At 38.4% G+C, this 21,388-nt stretch overlaps 1 protein-coding gene across 3 annotated transcripts in view; it reads left to right on the top strand.

The window, feature by feature from the left end:
- bmal1a (basic helix-loop-helix ARNT like 1a) overlaps positions 1-20,365 on the top strand; it is a 64,267-nt gene extending 43,902 nt beyond the window's left edge. For 2 of the 3 annotated variants that reach the window (XM_030135929.1, XM_030135927.1), the window contains 10 exons: positions 492-609; positions 758-907; positions 6,228-6,474; positions 9,977-10,083; positions 10,167-10,317; positions 11,771-11,850; positions 12,004-12,112; positions 15,219-15,312; positions 17,128-17,221; positions 19,099-19,256. In XM_030135929.1, the coding sequence (XP_029991789.1) occupies positions 492-609; positions 758-907; positions 6,228-6,474; positions 9,977-10,083; positions 10,167-10,317; positions 11,771-11,850; positions 12,004-12,112; positions 15,219-15,312; positions 17,128-17,221; positions 19,099-19,256 (1,308 nt within the window). Of the gene's footprint in view, positions 1-491; positions 610-757; positions 908-6,227; positions 6,475-9,976; positions 10,084-10,166; positions 10,318-11,770; positions 11,851-12,003; positions 12,113-15,218; positions 15,313-17,127; positions 17,222-19,098 lie in introns of all 3 variants that reach the window. The other variant, XM_030135928.1, reaches the window with a different exon arrangement.
- The last annotated feature ends 1,023 nt before the right edge of the window (positions 20,366-21,388 follow it).

Here is a 21,388-nt window from a genome sequence, read left to right on the forward strand (position 1 = left end):
AGAGGCTGAATGCCTTTCAGGCTTTATAGCCACACCCCAGGTGACTGAAGGAGACAGAGCACCTGCAGGCCCTAGAATTAGAGCATCTAGAAAAAAAAACGAAGAAAAAGAAAGGCTGGGCCGTGACAGTACCATTACTTCATGGTACCTAACAAAGCGGTCCACTCACTGTTCATGCAGAGGTGGACCTTACAGACCCTGGAGACCACATTGGACCTGAGATTGTTGACTCACTGTAACTGTCTTGTAATGTGTGCGGAAATTACCAAATATAGTCACTTGCCCGGTAAAGGGTTCAACTTAAATTCCAGTATTTATCCGTGTGCATCTTTAAATGAGTTTTTTGCAGAAACTCTATTATAGAATCTTTCTTTGCACTCATTGAGAAAAGTGTTTATTTTTTGCTTTTTTTTCAGCACTTTCCATATTGTTTTGACTGGTTTCTCACTGTGCTCCTTCTGTTCTTCTCTCATGTCACCTGACGTCCCCAGAACGACCTGATAGGCCAGAGTCTGTTCGACTACCTTCACCCTAAGGACATCGCCAAGGTTAAAGAGCAGCTGTCCTCCTCTGATACAGCCCCACGAGAGAGGCTCATTGACGCTAAAAGTGAGTCCAAGCACACGTCATCCATTTATGTTTATCAGATAAAAACACACCACCGTGGCTGTGTGGAATCTGGAGGCCGCCCGGATGACATCAGGGACGGTACATGTTGTCAGCTCATTGACGTGCATTGTCTGCTGTGCATTTTCAGCCGGTCTTCCAGTGAAGACGGACATCACTCCCGGTCCTTCTCGACTCTGTTCCGGAGCCAGACGGTCGTTCTTCTGCAGGATGAAGTGCAACAGGCCGTCTGTTAAAGTAGAGGACAAAGACTTCCCTTCCACCTGCTCCAAGAAAAAAGGTACAGTATTCTTCTGTGGATCAAAACAGGATTAGTCTTTGAACAGATGTCACCCAGAATTATCCTCCTGCCTTAAAACGCAAGCCCTCCTCTCACAGCAGGTTTTGTAGAAGCACATCTGAACTACTTAGAGCACAGGTGTCAAACATGCGGCCCGGGGACCAAATCCGGCCCGTCAAAGGGTCCAATCCAGCCCGTGGGATGGATTTGTGAAATACAGAAATTATACAGTAGATATTGAAAATCAATGGAGTCGACATAGTTTTAATTCAGGTTCCACATACAAGGCCAATTCAATCTAAACGGGGTCAGAACCAGTAAAACAGTCTCATAATAACCTATAAATAATGAAAATGTCAAATCTTCTCTTTTTTTAGTGTAAAAAATAAGTAAAATTACATGAGAATGTTTACATTGACAAAACTATCCTTCTACAAAAAAATGGGAAAAACCCAAACAAATATGAACAACCTGAAATGTCTTTAAAGAAGCAAATGTCATTTTAACAATATTCTGCTCGTTACTGAATGTTTTGTGTATTTGTAATTGTAATGTACACGTGTAAATGATAAACTGAGGCAGAATATCGTAAAAATCGCACTTGTTTTTCTGAAGTGGCACTTCTTCCCGCCCCTTTTCAGGCGTGTAAATAGAACTATTGTGCTGTTCTTCTGAGATTGTCATGATTCTTGTATTACGTATGTATGTTTTGCTAGTTCGCATATGTGTGAAATTTCATTGCATGTTCTGAATAAATCAATAAATCAAATAAATAAATAAAAAGGCATTTCAGATTGTTCATGTTATTCAGATTTGTAAGGAAACTTTGTTGATGTAAATATTTTCATAATGTAATTTGACTTTTTTCACTGTTATTATTTTACTGGTCTGGCCCACTTGAGATCATATTGGACTGAATGTGGAACTGAACTAAAATGAGTTTGACACCCCTGACTTAGAGTGTCTCCCTGCTGTGTTTTTTAAAAATTTTTTTTTAAGTCTTTAGTCAGCCATTCACCTAACACACACACACACACACACACACACACACACACACACACTTAAGACGCCGTTTTATCACAGTTTGAGCCGCCTCCTTATGAAAGACTTGCTTTCCCGCTGTTTCTATATTTAGGGGTCACATCCTTATTATTACCAGGACTCACACCTCAGTAAGCACAAATGCATTTCCATTACACAACTGAGGAAGTCGGCCATTTAAGTGCGTTTATATATTTAGGTTACCTTGTATAACACTAGCCAACAATACAAACACCATTTCAGCCTCACAGCAGGTGTTTTACTACAGAGGTATAGTTTAACGGAGCGCTTCCAAAGCTGAGATGCAACGAAAACTCATTATCCTCTAGAAATAATCAGGGTCAAGTGCGGCAGAGTCAGAACAATGGCTGAATTATTGTTAATGAAGTGGCTTTTATAGCAGACATGGGATCATAATGGGCACATCGCTGCCTGTTGAGTTGTGTTCAGTTTTGTTTTCATATTGTATAAAATAAGACTTTATTGATCTCATTATGGGGAAATTTCTCAGCTGACAGCAGCAAACACAAAAATAAAGTGCAGGGAAGACAGAAAGCAGAAAATATACACCTGAAACAATATAAAGGTCATCAGATATGACCCTCAGTGGATGTACAGAGGCTTTGTAGTTACCATGGAAACACATTCGTCTTCTACAACATTGATTCACCAGTAAAACCCACGGATTTTTAACAATGACAGTGGATGGACACACTGGGTTTATGCTCAATTAATGATAGATTTGACTGAAAAAGTCACTTTTTCTTACGTTTTCTCTGTTCTTGGTATGATAACCCTCTAATGTAATCTTAACATGACGAATAAAGTATACGATCAGTAAAATAAATATAGGAAAATACTTGATTTTCACTAACAAAAATGTAAAATGGAGAGGATAATAGTATGATGAATGGTGATAAATCACTTAAGAAAGGTTAAATAGAGAGAAAAATTGACCTATAAAGACCCAAATATCCACCACTGACCTAAACCATCGACTGATCTAAACTGTTTAATACCTGTTAATCCACTAATCCTATCAATACATGTAAATAATTGGTGTAAAATACAGTTTGTCATCTTTTCATAGTCATCAGATATGACCCATTTGGACGTTCAGAGGCTCTGTAGTTACCGTGGAAACACAGTCACCTTCTACAACATTGATTCACCAGTAAAACCCATGGATTTTTAACAATGACAGTGGATGGAAACTTCTGAATATATGTTTTAGTTAATGATATTTCTGCAGAAAAAGTGAGAAGCTTTAGATTTTTGGTGGAAGTCAATAGGAGCCAGGGCTGTTCTTGCACATCACCGGTGATATTTAACTTTAAAATACTTTCAATTTTTATCTAAAAAGGTGCCCAATTTATTCAGTGCAGTAAAGTATACAATATAATTGTAAAACATACAGTATCTTATCCAGGCATTACAGTATAAACAGACCCAGACCCACGTGACCTTAATAAAAAGAAAATGAAATGGATGCTTCTATGAAACTGGTCCTAAAAACAGGACATGGGGCTAAAAATTCAAACCAGATGTAGACTAATATTATGAAGCAAGTTTGGAAGCACTTTGGGTCTATTTAAAAAATAAATATTTACTGAGATAAAAGACAAACTATTTTTCAGAAAAAACACATTTTAATATTGTTTTACATTATATTTAATACAAAAATCACGCATCACACATGTAACAGATAAAAGGACACGAAAATTACACGCTACTATTTTTTTTAAAATATCTTTTTATTCTCTCACAAGTACATTTTGGGAATCGAACTGATTATTCAAGGCAGAGCGTTTCACAGAAATGACCGCTGTTGCAAAATCATTTGCGATTTGTTTGTGTTTAAATGGCCAGGTTCTGCATGTAATGCGAGTGGACACGATGGGTTACACACGAAACCTGGAATGAGACTGAGATTAATGAAAAACCTTCATATCTGGATTAGAAAAACCACTAGGATCATCAAATTTATTACAGTGTCTTTATTTATAGTCTATATAAGACCATTTACAGCCATGTTTTCAGATCAAATGCACTGACACCTAGGTAGCTTTTCATGTCCCAATTTTGGTCCTATTTTTGGCCCCAATATTTTTTATTAAAAATTCATTAATTTTGGGATGGCTCAGAGCAAGAGTATAATTTTTTTTTTTTTTTTTTGCTTTTATCTGAGGTCATCATTAGGTACATCCTGGGGGGAAATATTTCTAAATTTCTTTTATTATTGGGTCTAAAAAGCTGGAAAAGTGCCAGATCCCAAAATAAACCCAGTTTCATAGAAGCACCCATATAAAATCCCGGATCTCATCACATTCAGTGTTTTCCTGACCATGTCTGCATCGTGTCGTCCATCGTACTGCGTCATCTGTGCGTCGGTGGCCTTAGAGCAGTTGAAACATATGCCGGGCTGCATGTCGTCCTGCTTAGTGCCTGATGGAATATGCAGCGGAGCGTAAACCGAGTGCCTTTATACTCAGAAGAACATTTGAAGGCCATTCAAACCCAGGCACGCAACCCAGATTGAGTGTGTCGTCATTCATGGGGGAATTTTTAGCATTTTGCTGAATAATTCATACACATAAAAACATATTTGAGCTCTGAAGTTGTGCCATGCATTTCAAAAGGGGGGAAAACAGACAGAGTATATATTTTATCTAGTGTGTCTGTCTGAAATAGCTTTTTGTTTTTATTTTAAAGGCCCAGTGTGTAAAATTTAAGGCAATTCAGGACGATCAAACTGCAGAAATGGGATATAACAGTGTTTATTTATAATAGTGCTTATTTTTGCTCGTGTTGTCCAGGGTCTGTGTTGTTTTTCTACGCTGTTCATTCCTCCCATCTGTCCACTAACAACCCAGAGAGAATGACTCACTCGTATCTACATATAGAGTAGGTCGAGGCCGCCACGTTTCTTTCTCCGAACTTCCTCGTCTTTTTTTCCTTCAGGGTTTTAATCGCTCACCATTATCTGAGTGTGAACCCAGTTTAACCCTTTCATGCATAGTGGTCACTACAGTGGACAGTTATTCTCCAGCAGTTCTCTTATATATTCATGGGTTTTGTTGTTATAGTTCCATATCAGCCAACACAGTGGACGCTCATGCATCATCCCATACACTGCAATTCAGTCCATTACTGTAACTTTGCTGTTCTTGATAAATCTGATCTGCAGTAACATGTTTGGGTGTAAAGGATAACTACTTACTGGCTGCCAACAGTATTGCCAATAATTTTTAGTCTTTAATGTTCCATGACTCAAACGATAGATTACCCAAATACATGGTCTCACATTTAAACAAAATGTTTACATTAAATACATTTTGTATATGCTTGTGAATCTCTTCCCAGTAAGCTCTTATAACTTTGGTCAACAACAAATTTATTGTTTAAGTTTTTTGAGCTGATTTAGGATAATTTTGGTGTGCTGAATCCAAAAATCACATTAATTTTGCTCAATCAGGTCAACTCTCTGAACTATGCTACATATTGGCTTTTTAACATTTTTGCTTACATTTATGGGCATTTTCACATCATATGATACAAAATTCTTTCATATTTCTTGCAATAAACGAGTTCTGAAGATTTTACTTTTGCCAATTTATGATTAATGGTTTTTTTAATATTACAGGTGAATGAAATGGCTTCGACGAGAAGATCTTGCAAAAATAAGCCTGACGTATTCTGTTACATCTGCAGTGAATACACCATTGTACCTAACAGGAATCAAGTCACAAGTTTCATAAAGTGTGCTTACCAATCTTATTTTGGTATTAATTATTATATTTTGTGAGAAGATCAAATTTTTCAAAATCAAATTGGCAAAAAAACCTGACCTGACTGAGAAAAACAGATGTAATTTTTGGATTTAGCGGTGCAAAATGGTCCTAATTCAGTTGAAAAAACCTAGACAACTTGCACAAAACATTTTTTTTGTAACCCAGTGTAATTAACGGCCAGATATTGAAAGTTAAGTTCTTCCTGAAAACAAAGGTGCAAAAGAATTGGGAAAAAAGACGTTTTCTGACACTTTTATTGCACAGAAAACATGAACACACCTAGGTGCCTGTTATAATGGTCTTAAAAGGGTTAATATCCTGAAATCAATACGTTCAGTTCACTGAGCCATTAGAATCTCCTCTCATCCCTACAGTGTTGGGCCACAGCGTCCCACAAAGACAGACCTGGAACATCTCTGGTTCTAACTCTCTCTCTCTCTCTCTCTCTCTCTCTCTCTCTCTCTCTCTCCTGTCTGGTGTCGTTGCAGCCGACCGTAAGAGCTTCTGCACCATCCACAGCACAGGCTACCTGAAGAGCTGGCCTCCCACCAAGATGGGGCTGGACGAGGACAACGAACCCGACAACGAGGGCTGCAACCTGAGCTGCCTGGTGGCCATCGGCCGCCTGCACCCCCACATCGTCCCCCAGCCCAGCCCGGCAGACATCAGGGTCAAACCCACCGAGTACGTCTCCAGGCACGCCATCGACGGCAAGTTCGTCTTCGTCGACCAGAGGTGAGATGTCGAACGGATCCAGGGGGAGCAGTTAGAATGTGATGAAACTGAACTGGGACAGAAAGAGCAGCTGGTAGTTTGATGAAAGTGTAGATGAATGAAGCGATTACAACAGGGGTGTCAAACATACGGCACGTGGGCCAAAACCAGCCCGCTAAAGGGTCCAGTCCTACTCGTGGGATGATTAATATTTTCAGTGTAATTTTTGTGTTTTTAGTTTAAGGGCCACGTACAGACCAATCTGATTTTAAATGGGTTGAACCAGTAAAATGATATAATAATAATAATAATAATAATAATAATAATAATAAATAAATAAATAAATAAATAAATAAATAAATAAATAAATAACAACAACAACAACAACAACAACAACAACAACAACAACAACAACAACAACAACAACAACACATTTTCTTTTTGGTTTTGTGTAAAACAAGTGAAATTACATGACAGTGTTTACATTTTTAATTCATCCTTTCACAAAAAATGGAAAAAACATGAGACAAATGTGAACAAACTGAAATGTCTTCAGAGAAGTCACAAATAAAAACAAACAAATTTGTCATCTCATTTTAGTTAATTTTTGTGTTTTTAGTTTAGGGGCCATGTACAGACCAATCTGATTTCAAGTGGGTTGAACCAGTAAAATGATATAATAATAATAATAATAATAATAATAATAATAATAATAATAATAACAATAATAACAACAACAACAACAACAACAACAACAACAACAACTAAATTTTCTTTTTGGTTTTGTGTAAAAACAGTAAAATTACATGACAGTGTTTACATTTTCAACTCATCCTTTCACAAAAAATGGCAGAAACATGAGACAAATGTGAACAAACTGAAATGTCTTCAGAGAAGTCACAAATAAAAACAAACAAATGTGTCTCCTCGTTTTAGTGTAAAGTAAAATTAGATGAAAATTTTTACATTTACAATATATCCTTTCACAAAAAAATTTGAATAATCTTGAACAAATACCAACTTGAAATGTTTTGAAAAGTGCAATTTTAACAATATTCGGCCTGTTACTAATTGATTTGTACATTTGTAGATCCACTGTAATGATTGTGTAAATGTTAAGCTGAAGCATTTTATTTATTTTTTAATGGGTAGTTTGTAGATATAAACATTTTCTAATATAATTTTACTTTGGACACCCCTGGATTAGAAGATGTAATTGTTTGTTGTAGCACAGTGTTAGTGTTTGTGTGAACGACAGATCAGAAGTTAACACTCACTTAGGTCTATGAATAGATGAGACAATTAGAAATAATATAACCACAAAGTACACCATTAACGTCTACTTGATCCTGACTGAAGGTTGGTATTAAATGAGAGTTCAGAAATCATGTATATTTAATGCATTCCACACTTTGCGATGTGGATCTGATAAACTGGGACACAGGATCAGGTCTGATGTGTGTTTGTAGACTGTGCATGCTGGAGTTACAGACTATGACACAAGTCATTATACAAGAATAACCCATCTTTAGCATGTCTTATCCTTCTTTGCCTCTTTAGAATGAAGGATCAAACTGTTACAATAGTGGTATTTTTGTGTAAGGGAGAAAAGTCATGGCTCGGGAAAAGAGGGATTCCAATTCTGCAAAGACCTTAATAGTAGAATTTTTAGGCCGTTTCATGCTGAATTCCTGTTGGTTCATTTGCATGTGTCACCTCTAGCAGCAGTCAGTGAGATGTTTATAGACTGAGATGCTCATCTGTAAACCTGTCAGTGTGATTTAGGGAAACAGTTTGAGCTATATTTTAATACACGCATTAGTGGGGAGTCATCTTTCAAAATTTGCAAAACAGGGTCCGCTCTGTTTAAAGTAGGGGGGCACACATTTTTAATGAATGCAAAAAGATCAATTTGTTCTGGCAGTCATATATATAATTGACAGATTTTACCTTTTGTAACAAACTGACAATAAAACAAAAATGCAAAGACAAAAGAAGAGCATCAACAAGCACAGACAGGACATTATCCAAACTTAGTACAACAGTAACGAAGTGGGTCAATCAGTCACAAATTTAGAGCTGCAACCGATTAATTGATTAGGTGCTTGAAGCGAATGCAAAAATTCACGATTTGATTAATCAACTCAAATTGATTGAAGGGAAATATTCTACTGTAGTTTTCCTGAATTGAAACTTCTTTGTGCGTCACAATAAGTGTCCGTGTGAAACACAACAGTGGAACCAATGTTTAACAGCAGAGAAATGAAGGAAACAAAGCTTTGATTCAGGACAATTGTGGTTGAATGATTTTTTTGGATCATTTTGAGTCGATCAATCGGTTGCAGCTCTAGTCACAGTATTATCCCATCATGATCAGAGGGTTGAATTAGCTTTTTTATATTTTTGTCCTGTTTCAGTCCATGTCAGATCATTCAGATATATTCTCATGTTGCATCAGATCATATCCATGTGTGTGAAATGGTTCCTCAGGGACATCTCTTTGCAAACATTGAGATAACAGAATGAACACTTGTACCTGTCTGCTGGAACTGGCTGTTGTGTTTTGTTCTGAGAGTCTTAATGATAAATCCAAATTTTAATGCAGTGAGTTTGGATATATTTTTAAACTATTTTAGTGGAAAAAGGAGGAGTTGTTGAAAAATCCCTAAGTCAGTTTTCGTCTACTTGGATGCAGAGGTTGCACTAGACATTTTTATTGTCCGTCATTTTGACGGACAGGGTCGTAAAAATTCCGTCATAACATTATTATCCGTCATTTCAAATTTTTTATTTTTTAATGATAATGAGATATATTCAGTAGTATTTAATGTTCAAAAACATCTCAATGATGCGGCAACTGTAGTTGCTGCTGGCTGATAAACCAACGTGATATCACGACTCACATAATTATATACACCACTTTTAATTGGTGTGTTATCTGTAGACATTCTAAGCTTTCCTTGTGTTTGTTCACGCAGTGTCAATCCCATGCACTGAAGGTTAGGGTTCAGGTTCTGTGAACCACAGATCTGGGCACAAAATGACATGCCATCAAATAACACATGAAAGGCAGAAAATGCGTACATATAACACACCAAATACCATCAGAACTGGCGTATTCCTTGCTTGTCCGTCATCCTTCACCACATCAGTCCCTCTTTTTTCACCACGTTTATCAGTGCCATCTCATTTACTGGGCTTTCTAAAATAACTAAGGAGACTCAGCTGTCTTCACATTTTTTTCTAGCAAAGTAGCATCTAATTTTGGCTAAAGTCAGCTAAACAACGATTACCCTCAGTAATTTAATCTGTCAAAATGATGGACAGCCTTCAGAATTTTCCGTCATTTAAAAAAAAAAAATCTGTCAATGACGGAATATTTTCGGTTAATGCAACCTCAGCTTGGATGTTTTGGTGTAATGTGGATTTTTTTTTTTGTTATGTGAAACTTGTTTGATTGGCTGGATTTTCCCCACAGCAGCGTCTGAAAATCCCCTTCCCCTTTGTTTGTTTGTCCCTCCAGAGCCACCGCCATCCTTGCCTACCTGCCCCAGGAGCTACTGGGAACCTCCTTCTACGAATATTTCCATCAGGACGACATCGGCCACCTGGCAGAGTGCCACCGACAGGGTACCTGCAGCTGAAGCTCTGATACATGCCATGATGGAAGTGAAAACAGAGCTAACCAACTGTGTTTACTGTCGTTTCCACAGTGCTGCAGATGAGAGAGAAGATCAACACCAACTGTTACAAATTTAAGATCAAAGACGGCTCCTTCATCACGCTGAGGAGCCGATGGTTCAGCTTCATGAACCCCTGGACCAAGGAGGTGGAGTACATCGTCTCCACCAACACTGTGGTGTCGTAAGTATTCCAAATATTCTAGGTAATGCATTAATCAGACATGAGTAGTTGTTTGTTTACCTGCTTACCTACAATAGTTATATTTAGAAGACAGAATGAACCTTTACCAGAGTATTCAAAATAAGCACTTTAACCCATAAAGACCCAAACATCCACCATCGACCAAAAGCATCTACTGATGTAAATGTTTAATACGTATTGATCCACTAATCCTATCAATACATGTCAATAATTGGTGTAAAATACAGTTTGTCATCTTTTCATGGTCATCAGATATGACCCATTTGGACATTCAGAGGCTCCGGAGTTACCATGGAAACAGTCATTGTCTACAACGTTGATTCTCCAGTAAAACCCATGGAGTTGGATCAATGACAGTGGATGGACACACTGGGTTTCTGTTCAGTTTCAGATAGTTTGCTGAAAAAGTCACTTTTTCCTCAGTTTCTGATATACCGTAATTTCCGGTCTATAAGCTGCTATTTTTTTCCACACGCTGTGAATCAGCGGCTCAAAAATGATGCGGCTAATTCATGTTTTCTGGGTTAACAATCGATCCGGCTGACGAAGAAGGAAATAAAGCTGCTGCACGAAAGCTTGGCATCAATGAATTGATGGTGAGACATTGGAGACGGGGTGGGTGCGGCTTATTGTCCGGAAAGTACGATAATAACCCTTTACTCTAATCTGAGCTTTTATGAACATCTACACGATCATTGAATTGAATATAGGAAAATACCTGATTTACACTGAATACACACAAAATACAGAGGAGGGTATTGTAAAAAATGGTGAAAAATCTCGAAAGAATGGTTAAATAGAGAGAAAATGTCATTTGGAAACTGACACAAAAGTAGCGCTGGGTCTGTATGGGTTAAGGTGGATTTCTTGTGTATTTTTCCAGACTTCACTCTGCCAAGAATCACTTTTGTTCACTTAGACAGAAGGTTCTCTTTTGCAGCGAGGAAAAGTAGATTTGTCATTTCCAAGGTTAGAAACTTACCAAAAAATTCATGGAAAATATGTGAAGTTTCAGGTCATTGCCCCCATTCTGTTTTCTAAAATCTCAAAGTTATCATTTCTAAAATATAAATGGATCATTCCAGTGTTTACCACAAACAGCAGGAGAGTGTCTGGTCTTACTGAAATCAAGGTGAAAACACAGAGCTGCCTTTAGGTAATCTACAACCTCGATCAGGGTTTGGGGGGAACTGTACGAGCTGTAATTAGTTATAGACAAAACAAATTAAGCAGGAATTAAAACAGGTTGTAGAAATCCACTGGATTTTTGCCAAAATGAATATAAAGATGGCTTTGCAGCACCTGGAGGGTTCAAATTCAAACTATGAACTATTAGGGTCCAAATACACAAATAAATGAATCACAGACTAATAAAAGTGGGTTTAGCAAAATATGACCCTTTTAACGTGTCTGTTCATGTGTTTGTGTCCAGGTGTCCTATGATGGAGGGATCAGACTACCCTCAATCTGCTGCGTCTCCACAGAGTATGGACAGCGTTCTCACTTCAGAGGGTAAAACACTACTGCAACCTTACACATGTCACATTTATTTCACCTAAATAAACAAACAAGCAAACAAACAGTGCTCCTGTAATCACCACCCTGTTGTGAATTGTTGATTCTGACCAATATAAACCCCACCCCCTCCTGATTGCTGATTGGTAGGTGGAGGGCGGCGGGCGCTGCAGACGGTGCCTGGCATCCCCGGAGGCACGAGAGCTGGAGCCGGAAAGATCGGTCGCATGATTGCAGAGGAAGTGATGGAGATCCAGAGGTGAGAGCAGGTCCAACAGAAAGGATTCAGATACAGTCGCTGAAAAAAATTATATCAGACCATCAAAAGTCATCAGAAATAATGGTTATGCAATCAAGTACTAACTCCTGTGTGTATCATGTGACTAAAAGAGACAGAAAAGAAAACATGGAATGTCTAAAAGCACTGTTTTTGTCAGTACAATGCCATAGATATTGATGTAAGAACTGAAGTGATTTTAGTTATTATCAAGAAAACATGGAAAATGGATAGATATCAGCTCTGAAATTAAACTACTATGAGCTCTTTTTGTTGTTATCATTATATTTGTCCAAACAAATGTACCTTTAGTTGTACCAGGCTTTAAAATGAACAAGAAATTGAAGAAAACAAGGGGTGGTCTAATAATTTTTTCCACGACTGTATGCTCCAACCTCATAATCCACCTGTGCACTACAGAAAGCACATGTTACTGGTTGTGTTGCTTTTGTTCTCTTGTGTTTCAGTCTGATTCCATCTTTTTCATGGTTCTATCGGTTGCATCACACAGCGTTCGTACGGGTGTTTGAAATCCTTGAAAATGCTTGAATTTTAATGCTACGATTTCAAGTGCTGGAATTTCAGTTGAAGTGCATGAAAGTACTTGCAATTATAGCTCTGTGATGTGATTTATTTTATTTATTTTTAATATTAACTCAAGCCAGAGCTGCTTACAGATAGGTGATACATTTGGAAAGATAAAACTTTTATGACAAAAAAGAAAATTACCAGGTGTTTTTAGGTCGGCTCCATATATTTGTCCAAAGAAGTGTACCTTTAGTTGTACCAGGCATTAAAATGAACAAGAAATTGAAGTAAACAAGGGGTGGTCTAATAATTTTTTCCACGACTGTATCACAGCTGCAGTAAATGGAACACACACAAGATTTTTTAATGAGTTTTTTGGCCCTGAAATGGCTTGAATCCAATTTAGACATTTTGGTGGTTGTGGGCGTGTTGTGATGTGTGCTAAAATAGTCATTTGTCGAGTTATACACATTTCCTTCATCTAATCTTGGTAAATGCAGCTTCAACGATATGTTAGTCAAGAACAGATCTGTATTTGTGTTTGTCTTAAATCAGGCATGTCCAAAGTCCGGCCCGGGGGCCAATCGTGGCCCGCGGTCAGATTTTATACGGCCCACAGCTTCGGTGTTAGAATGTATTATTTATGGCCCGCTTGGACTGTTGAACTGAGTACATGAATCATAAAAGGTTCAAAATGCAGTTTCTCCTTTCACCTCATGGTGGCAGCACCACTCTAACTCTATCAGGCTCTGTGACCATGCCATGAACCCTTTTCGTTAATTTCTAACCATGGCGCCTGTAAATAAAAAAAACGGAAGTTGACAGTGAGGGCCGCCGCTTCCAGGAGAGATGGGAATTACAATTTTTTTTCACTGAAAATCAAGGCGATTATGTTTGCCTAATTTGTCAAGAGACTGTTGCCTTGTTTAAGGAATTCAATGTAAAGAGACACGAGCAGACAAAACATGCTAACGGATACGACAAGCTAGCAGGGAGTGAGCGCTCCGGAAAAGTGAAGCAAATTCAAGCTGCTTTAAACTCACAACAGTGACTCTTCATGTGAACCTGGGAGTTCAATGAATTCGCCACCAAGGCAGGCTACCGAGTTGCCAGGTTAGTTGCCTATAACTGCTGGTGTTATGTACTTGGAGATGTGACACAAAATATTACTTTCTGAATGATTTTGTGAAAGACAAGAGTAAGAGTCATATGTTTTCATCTTAAATGTTAACAGACTTTGCATTACTGAGTAATATATGAGTAATGATTACTCATATAAGTCATGTTTAAAATGAATGTGGGGTTACGATTTTTATTAACTTGGAAGGTTAAGATACTCCATATAGTTCTATGTTATCTGACTCCAGATGTGAAAGGAAGGCAGAATTGTTTTTTTGTTTTTTTGTTTTTTTTAAATTTGTTCACACCTGAGTGGCTTAGATTTGGTTACATTGCCATTTAAAAAAATGATATTGTGACAATGAAAATAAAATTGTTTTAGAACAGCGCATTTATATGTAATTTTTACTGTTTAAAAAATGTCTGAAGGGACCACTGGCCCCTGGCAATCTCCACATTATCAGATCTGGCCCTCTTTAAAAAAAGTTTGGACACCCCTGTCTTAAATCTATACAAAACCAAAACTGGCTCTGAAACAATGTCATTAACTGACAGTTTTCTAAAATGAAATGAAGTCTACAATGAACAGAAATAGAGTTGCAGGTAAAATTGTATTTCCTACATTTCCACATTCCTACCCTTTTCCATTGTTTTTTGCAGATTTCATTTCCTGTAGTTCCTCTTTAGTGCAATAAACTAAAAAGTAGCCCTGAAGTCTACCAGCTGTGTCTGAAGTGAACTGAACCTCAGGCTCCATTAATATATAAGATTATTAGACCATTCTAAGCTTAAATAAAACAAAACAAAACACTGAAAATGATTAATATTATATATATATAAGTTTTCTGAAACCTGCAAGGCAGTTTACACTGTCGGCAACATAAAGGCTTTTCATCATAGTTTTGTCTCCATTTCATGTCTGAAGATACAAGATGGAAAGGATGTAAAAAAAAACAAACACAAGATGAAACAGTCTGGATTTGTTAGATTAGAATTTTCACTGCATTCATTTTCTTAATTTTTATCTAATGTTGCCAGCAAATAATGAACAAAAATCTACAATTCCCTATTTAGTTTGCATTGATACATTTGTGATTTTTATCTTGTACAACTTTTTGTCCATGTTACAATAGTTTTGTGACACTAGGAATAGTTTTATTTCTGTCCATATAAATCATCAAATTAAATAATTAAAGCTAATTCCCCTTAAATATTTTTAAAAAAGTGACATGTCCGTCTACTCTGTTGCACTCGCACTTGTACTCAATGAATTGCAGCTTTCGTTCCAACATTTAGTGCAAAATCTGTCAAAATAAGCGTCTCACACACGTCTCATGTTTTGGTTCCTGTCGTGGAGGTCAGAGGTGGAACATGAAACCGCCGTCTGATTTGGGTTTCGTGTCAGAATCACTGCAGCTCTATCTCTCTCTTTCCTCATCAGGATTCGAGGCTCCTCCCCCTCCAGTTGTGGCTCCAGCCCTCTGAACATCACCAGCACCCCCCCTCCTGACACCTGCTCCCCCGGGGGCAAGAAGGTACAACATAAACAACAACAACAACAACAACAACAACAACAACAACAGTTCACTGGGGATTCTTCCGTACACTTTATGGCTACATCATAGACCACACATGACCATACAAAAGTTTCTTATGCAGGTCTTGAAAGTCATAAAAAGTCTGGAATTTTGAAACACTGTTCTCCAGACCTTGAAAAGTCTGGAATTTTGTGAAGACGCAGACGGATACAGATGGAGGGCTCTGTCTGTCCTTTGTAGATTACTCACATAATTCTGTCCGTTTTTCGGGAGCTTGCGGATGTGAACCCAGACGGAGAATATGGAGCAGTACAACTGGGAACTGTGGAGGCAGTGTTGAATTTTGAAGAGAATCATTTCCATAAATAGCGATACTTTTCATGGAGCGACTGTATGAGTATGAGTACTGTGTACTTTTGGGGTAATCCTACAACAGATTCCCTTCCAAGCTACAAGTGTTTTTTCGTCTGAAATAGGCTTTAAGACTAAATTCAATGATGAATAAAATTATTTTTCCAATAAGTACCGCGTGAATTTGGTATTTTTGGTATTAGTACTTCATATACTAGTAGCACAAATACCATGAACTACTTTTACTTTGTACTTTTGGAGTAATCATACTCAAAAATCCCTTCCAAGCTCCAAAAGTGTTTTTTCATCTGAAATAGACTTTAAGACTAAATTAAATGATGAATAAAATTATTTTTTCCAATAAGTACCTCATGAATTTGGTATTTTTGGTATTAGTACTTCATATACTAGTAGCCCAAATACCATGAACTACTTTTACTGTGTACTTTTTGAGTAATCATACTCAAAAATCCCTTCCAAGCTCCAAAAGTGTTTTTTCGTCTGAAACAGGCTTCAAGACTAAATTCAATGATGAATAGAATTATTTTTTCCAATAAGTACTTTGTGAATTTGGTATTTTTGGCATTAGTACTTCATATACTATTAGCACAAATACTATGAACTACTTTTACTGTGTACTTTTGGAGTAATCATACTCAAAAATCCCTTCCAAGCTCCAAAAGTGTTTGTTTTTTCGTCTGAAATGGGCTTCAAGACTAAATTCAATGATGAATAAAATTATTTTTTCCAATAAGTACCTTGTGAATTTGGCATTTTTGGTATTAGTACTTCATATACTATTAGCACAAATACTATGAAATACTTTTACTGTGTACTTTTAGAGTAATCATACTCCAGAATCCATTCCACACTGCACTTCTGTTTGTTGTATTCAGTGGTTGTAACAGAAAATGTAAAAAAAAAGATTAAAACTTTTAAAAGTTTATAAGCTCTTATTTTTTGCAGCTCCAGACTTTTTTTTGGGCGGAAAAGGGCGCAAAATGGCTCTTTTGATAATAAAGGTTGCAGACCCCTGATCTAGTGTATTTGGAATTAGAAGCCCCTTTTACTTCTGTTCTGGGAATACTTTATTTGTAAGTAGGAAATAAAGTCGCAGTGCCTTCAATAAGTGCTGGTGGATTATTCAGCTGCACGTCCGAGATGATAAATGTTTTCATGCCCGTGGCGGAAAGATTTAATTTCATAACCAGCAGCCTCTTTTCTCTTGTTTTGTCAACCCCTTCACAATCACCTCAGAACGGGGTCATAAGAGCAGTGATGTCGAACAGAATGAGTTTCAATAACGCGTGTCTTTCCCATGAGCCTCGGTGCCAGCGCTTTTGTGAGAGGACAAAGATATTTGAGGACAGAGTGGAAACATTTTGAGCTCAGGTCGAAATGCGATCTGTTGATACTGATACTGTGTGTGTGTCTGTGTTTGTGTGCGTTTTGCGTCTGTAGATTCAGAATGGAGGGACACCCGAGCTGCCGAGCACAGGGATCATTCCTGGACCTGACTCTGTGGGCTACCCCTACTCCAACCAGTCCATCATGAGTGAGTGTCGCACACAAAAAACACACGCGTCCCGCTCCACTGATGAGTCTGAATAATAGACATAAAGGAGATGTGAGAAATGGGACACCTTTTGATAAACCGGAGCTTGCGAATAGGGTCACGGTCACTAATTATATAATATAAAAGTATATATTTACATGTTTTCCTGTTGCGTTCTTATAAATAGGCTGAGAAATATATATATGTGCTCATCAATTACAAAGCTAAAGGTGACCTCAGACGACTGCGCAGGTTTCTACAGCTTCAGTCGCATCACACTTAGTGTTTATTAACTTCCTACACCAGGCAGCCACTGTTCCCTCTGTGTTGCCATGGTAACGCTACGCAACACTTGTAGCAATATACGCACTCTACACAACACATGAACAGAAGTACGTCAGATAGAACGTTAACGAAACCAACTTCCAGACAGTAAGCACTTAAATGGGCAAATGTTGAGTCTGAGACCAACGTATGGCGTGAATAATTTTATACAATTTTTAGGGCTGTCAAAATTAATGCATTAACACGGATTAATCCATCATCATGATTAATCTGATTAGAAATTTAAACGCAATTAATCCATCTGACTCTGAACGTCTCTGCCAATGTATTTGGGGCAGTTTGTCCAAGTAGAGTTAGCATCACACATGAACAAAAGGGCAGTTGATTCGGTAGTGACAGGCGGCAGAACCAACGCATAAAGATGGAAGACACTAAACAGCACGTTGGCCATATGGATGGAAATATGAGGACAAAAAAACAAGACCGAACAGTTGTTTTGTTGGAACTGTTGAAGGTGTTTAATAAACACATTCACTGCATATATATTCCCTTCTTTCTTGAGACTCTGTGCTCATGCAAAATGAAACAATTAATATACGTTAAAAATGAATGATATTTAATCGTGACTAATCGAAATTGGTCCACAGCCACCCTTTGATTAATCCAGTTAAAAAATGTTAATCATTTGGCAGCACATTTTATAAATCGTTTTCTAGAACAAAATTATAATGCAACAAACTTTGCAGCACTAAGCAGATCCAACAGTACAAGTATTATTTCTGCCACTAAATGTGAAGTGAATATGAAGTGATGGTAAACTGTCTTATGTTTGCTCATTTCTGATCATAACTTAGTTTTATGTGAATGAAGCTTATGCTATCGGCTAATCCATTATCTCCCCCCCCCCCCCAAAGGGGAGGCAAGGGGTATTGTTTTTGGTTCGGTTTGTTTGTTAACACTCTAGCAGCAAAACTATTGGTTGAATTCATACCAAATTGGGTTTATAGATTGCCAGTGACTCAGAATAGATCTGATGACATTTTGGGAAAAGTAGGTCAAAGTTCAGATTTTTTATGAATTTAAAAACAAACAAATTTCCCCCATTTACTTAAAATGGGCAAAATTTGTTTATACTGAAATCAGCACACGCATAGACATGACGACATCAGCTGGATCGATGCCAAAATAAGCTACAATACATGCGAGGGGTGGGGTTTGTTGTGCCTGGAACCACTTGTTTTGTGTTACATTTAAATGTTTCCCACTGTAAACAAATAGCCCAGGGATTAACAGGTTAAGTTTGTCATTTCACTCTTGAAAAACGTCGAATTAACATTAATGTTGACTTTAAAGCGGGGTATGAAATCATTGACAGGCAACAACAAAAATTGTAGTGAATAAAATTAAGGACTTATCTGTATTTAAACTTTTTTTGAAAACATTGTACTTTATGCTCAGAACGCAACAAAATATAGAACATGTTGGTTTGAAAAATGAGTCGAAAAGTTCATCAATAAATGCCTGTAGTCATCAGCTGGACTTGACTTTCATCCTCAGTAAACCCACTGTTTGTATCGACCGTCTCCTTCCAGGTGACAACTCCCACCTGAGCATAGACATCATGGACGAGCCCGGCTCCAGCAGCCCCAGCAACGACGAGGCAGCCATGGCGGTCATCATGTCGCTGCTGGAGGCGGACGCCGGCCTGGGCGGACCCGTGGACTTCAGCGACCTGCCCTGGCCTTTGTGAGGACGCAGACAGACACAGAGACTCAAGTCTGAGCTCCAGAGCCACTGATGGACAGAGTTTGGTCACAATCAGATTCTGGCTGCCATGTACATGACTACACTGTTAAACACGGGAAAAAAAAAAAAAAAAAAAGACGGACGGGGTGAAGTGCTGCTCGCTGCTGTTTGGATTCACATACGTTTTGATTCATCATTCCAAGTAGGTGGACGAGTGACCTAGAATTTCTTCGGAATTTTTAACATAAAGCCCAAAGTGGAGCAGCTTTAACATAAAAACTGTTAAATAGTGTGATATTTTTCGCAGTGTTAGTTCTCAAACATTGCCACGGTGAGAGGCTGATTAAAAATGGAATCGTAGGTTACAAAAACAGCGTAGCGGTGGTAACGCATCCAACGTCCAAGCTCTGTCCCACAGCGGCTCTGGGCCCAGTCGTCTCCAAGACAACAGCCGACCTTCGACCCCATACACAGGACACCTGAGACTTTCACGGACTGCGGGTGAAGTTTGTGTAACTGAAGTTTTGGAGGGGGGGCAGCGTTGGGCCTCTCAGAAACCTAACTGTACAGTCGAGTCTCGTTGTAGGATGTTGTATAAACTCCGCTGTGGTGGGCTGCCCCCCCCACTGCTGAAAAAGGCCGTTTCAGCCAAAACGTGGAATGAAAGACAGTAAGCACAGCGGTTTTCCTCCGGAGATTTTTGGAGAAGATGTTTTGGAATTCTCCCAAACCCTAAAAATCCACAAGCAGGTAAACTTCGGTTCATTTGAACAGGGACAAAAATCCTATAAAGCTGCCAAGTTCTGCATTTATTAATGTTTTTTTCCTCCACCAAGCCACTCTGAGGTCATCCACACAACAGCAAAGCTCAAAGAAGACCAACATGTTCTCTGATGTAATAATGATTGCATGGTTTTTACTGTAGAGGTCTTCACAAACCTGATCAGAAACAGACCCAACTGCCATGTTTTATTTAAATTAGACTCATTTCCATCACCGGGTTTGGAACAAATAACCTACACTGCGTATTGTCGTCAGTAGACAGTGGTATACGCCGACATATGCCAGACAGTAATAAATACAGGGAAGGAAAAAAGGCGTTCTCCAAACCACTGAGTCACCTTTGCCATTGAACCAGATGAACCGGGGAAAGTTTTAAAGCTTCATGTCAGCTGGTTTTGGGTACGTTTTATTCTTCCCAGAGAAGCAAAAGCAGCAGAAAGAATGAATCATGTTAAATAGGGATGCACCGATACCACTTTTTTCCAGACCGAGTACAAGTACTTACATTTGAGTACGTGCCGATACCGAGTACCGATACGAGTACTTAATAATCCCATTCCAGTTCTTAGTTCTTTTTTTTAAATGTGCTTTATTGTCGTTGTCATTAGTCTGACTGGAACAAAGTGCTGCTACTGACATTTAAAGCATTAGAATGAGCGTTTCTCAGTTAACCCACCAGGGGGCGCCGCTCTGAATTAACCATACTGGACAAATACCAGGAAGAAGAGTAAAGTTTTTTGAGAAGACGAGAGTCAGTAATAACAAACATGGAGACGACAGAGGTAACACTAATGTGATACTAATATTGCAGCATTTTCTCTGGTAAGGTTTAAAAGCTTAGATTCAGCAGGTAGAGAAAAGAGAAATGAGCGATAAGTTTGGTTTTCACTTCCGCTGGCGGTGGTCTGCACCACTCCATACCCCCCATAGTATTATAAGTAGGATGGAAACTGGCCCAGCCCTGGGTAGTTGTCATAAATGTGTCAGTAGTTTTTCTCTAACTCACACAGTCGCTCTTTGAACAGATCCTCTACCTCCACAGTTCCTGCTGGTATTCTCCGTCTGGGTACGCATCCACCAGCACCTGGAAAACAGATGGAATGTACGCAGAGGACGGACAGAACTGTCTGTGTCTTTAATGTTACTTGCAGTCAGCGTTACTTTTATCACTGTCATTTATTTTGAAAAATCTCCATACTCTTCATACTCCCCACACATTATTCCACCGCCGCGTACCTGCTGCACTGAACTGTGAATGTCACGTGGCCGTAAGTGGTATCATTGCATTTGTATCAGATTACATTTACGAGTACACACACTGAGTATCGGAGCTGATTCCTGGTACTGGTATCG

This window comes from Sphaeramia orbicularis, chromosome 6 (genome assembly GCF_902148855.1).
Source record: "Sphaeramia orbicularis chromosome 6, fSphaOr1.1, whole genome shotgun sequence".
NCBI classification, from domain to species: domain Eukaryota; kingdom Metazoa; phylum Chordata; class Actinopteri; order Kurtiformes; family Apogonidae; genus Sphaeramia; species Sphaeramia orbicularis.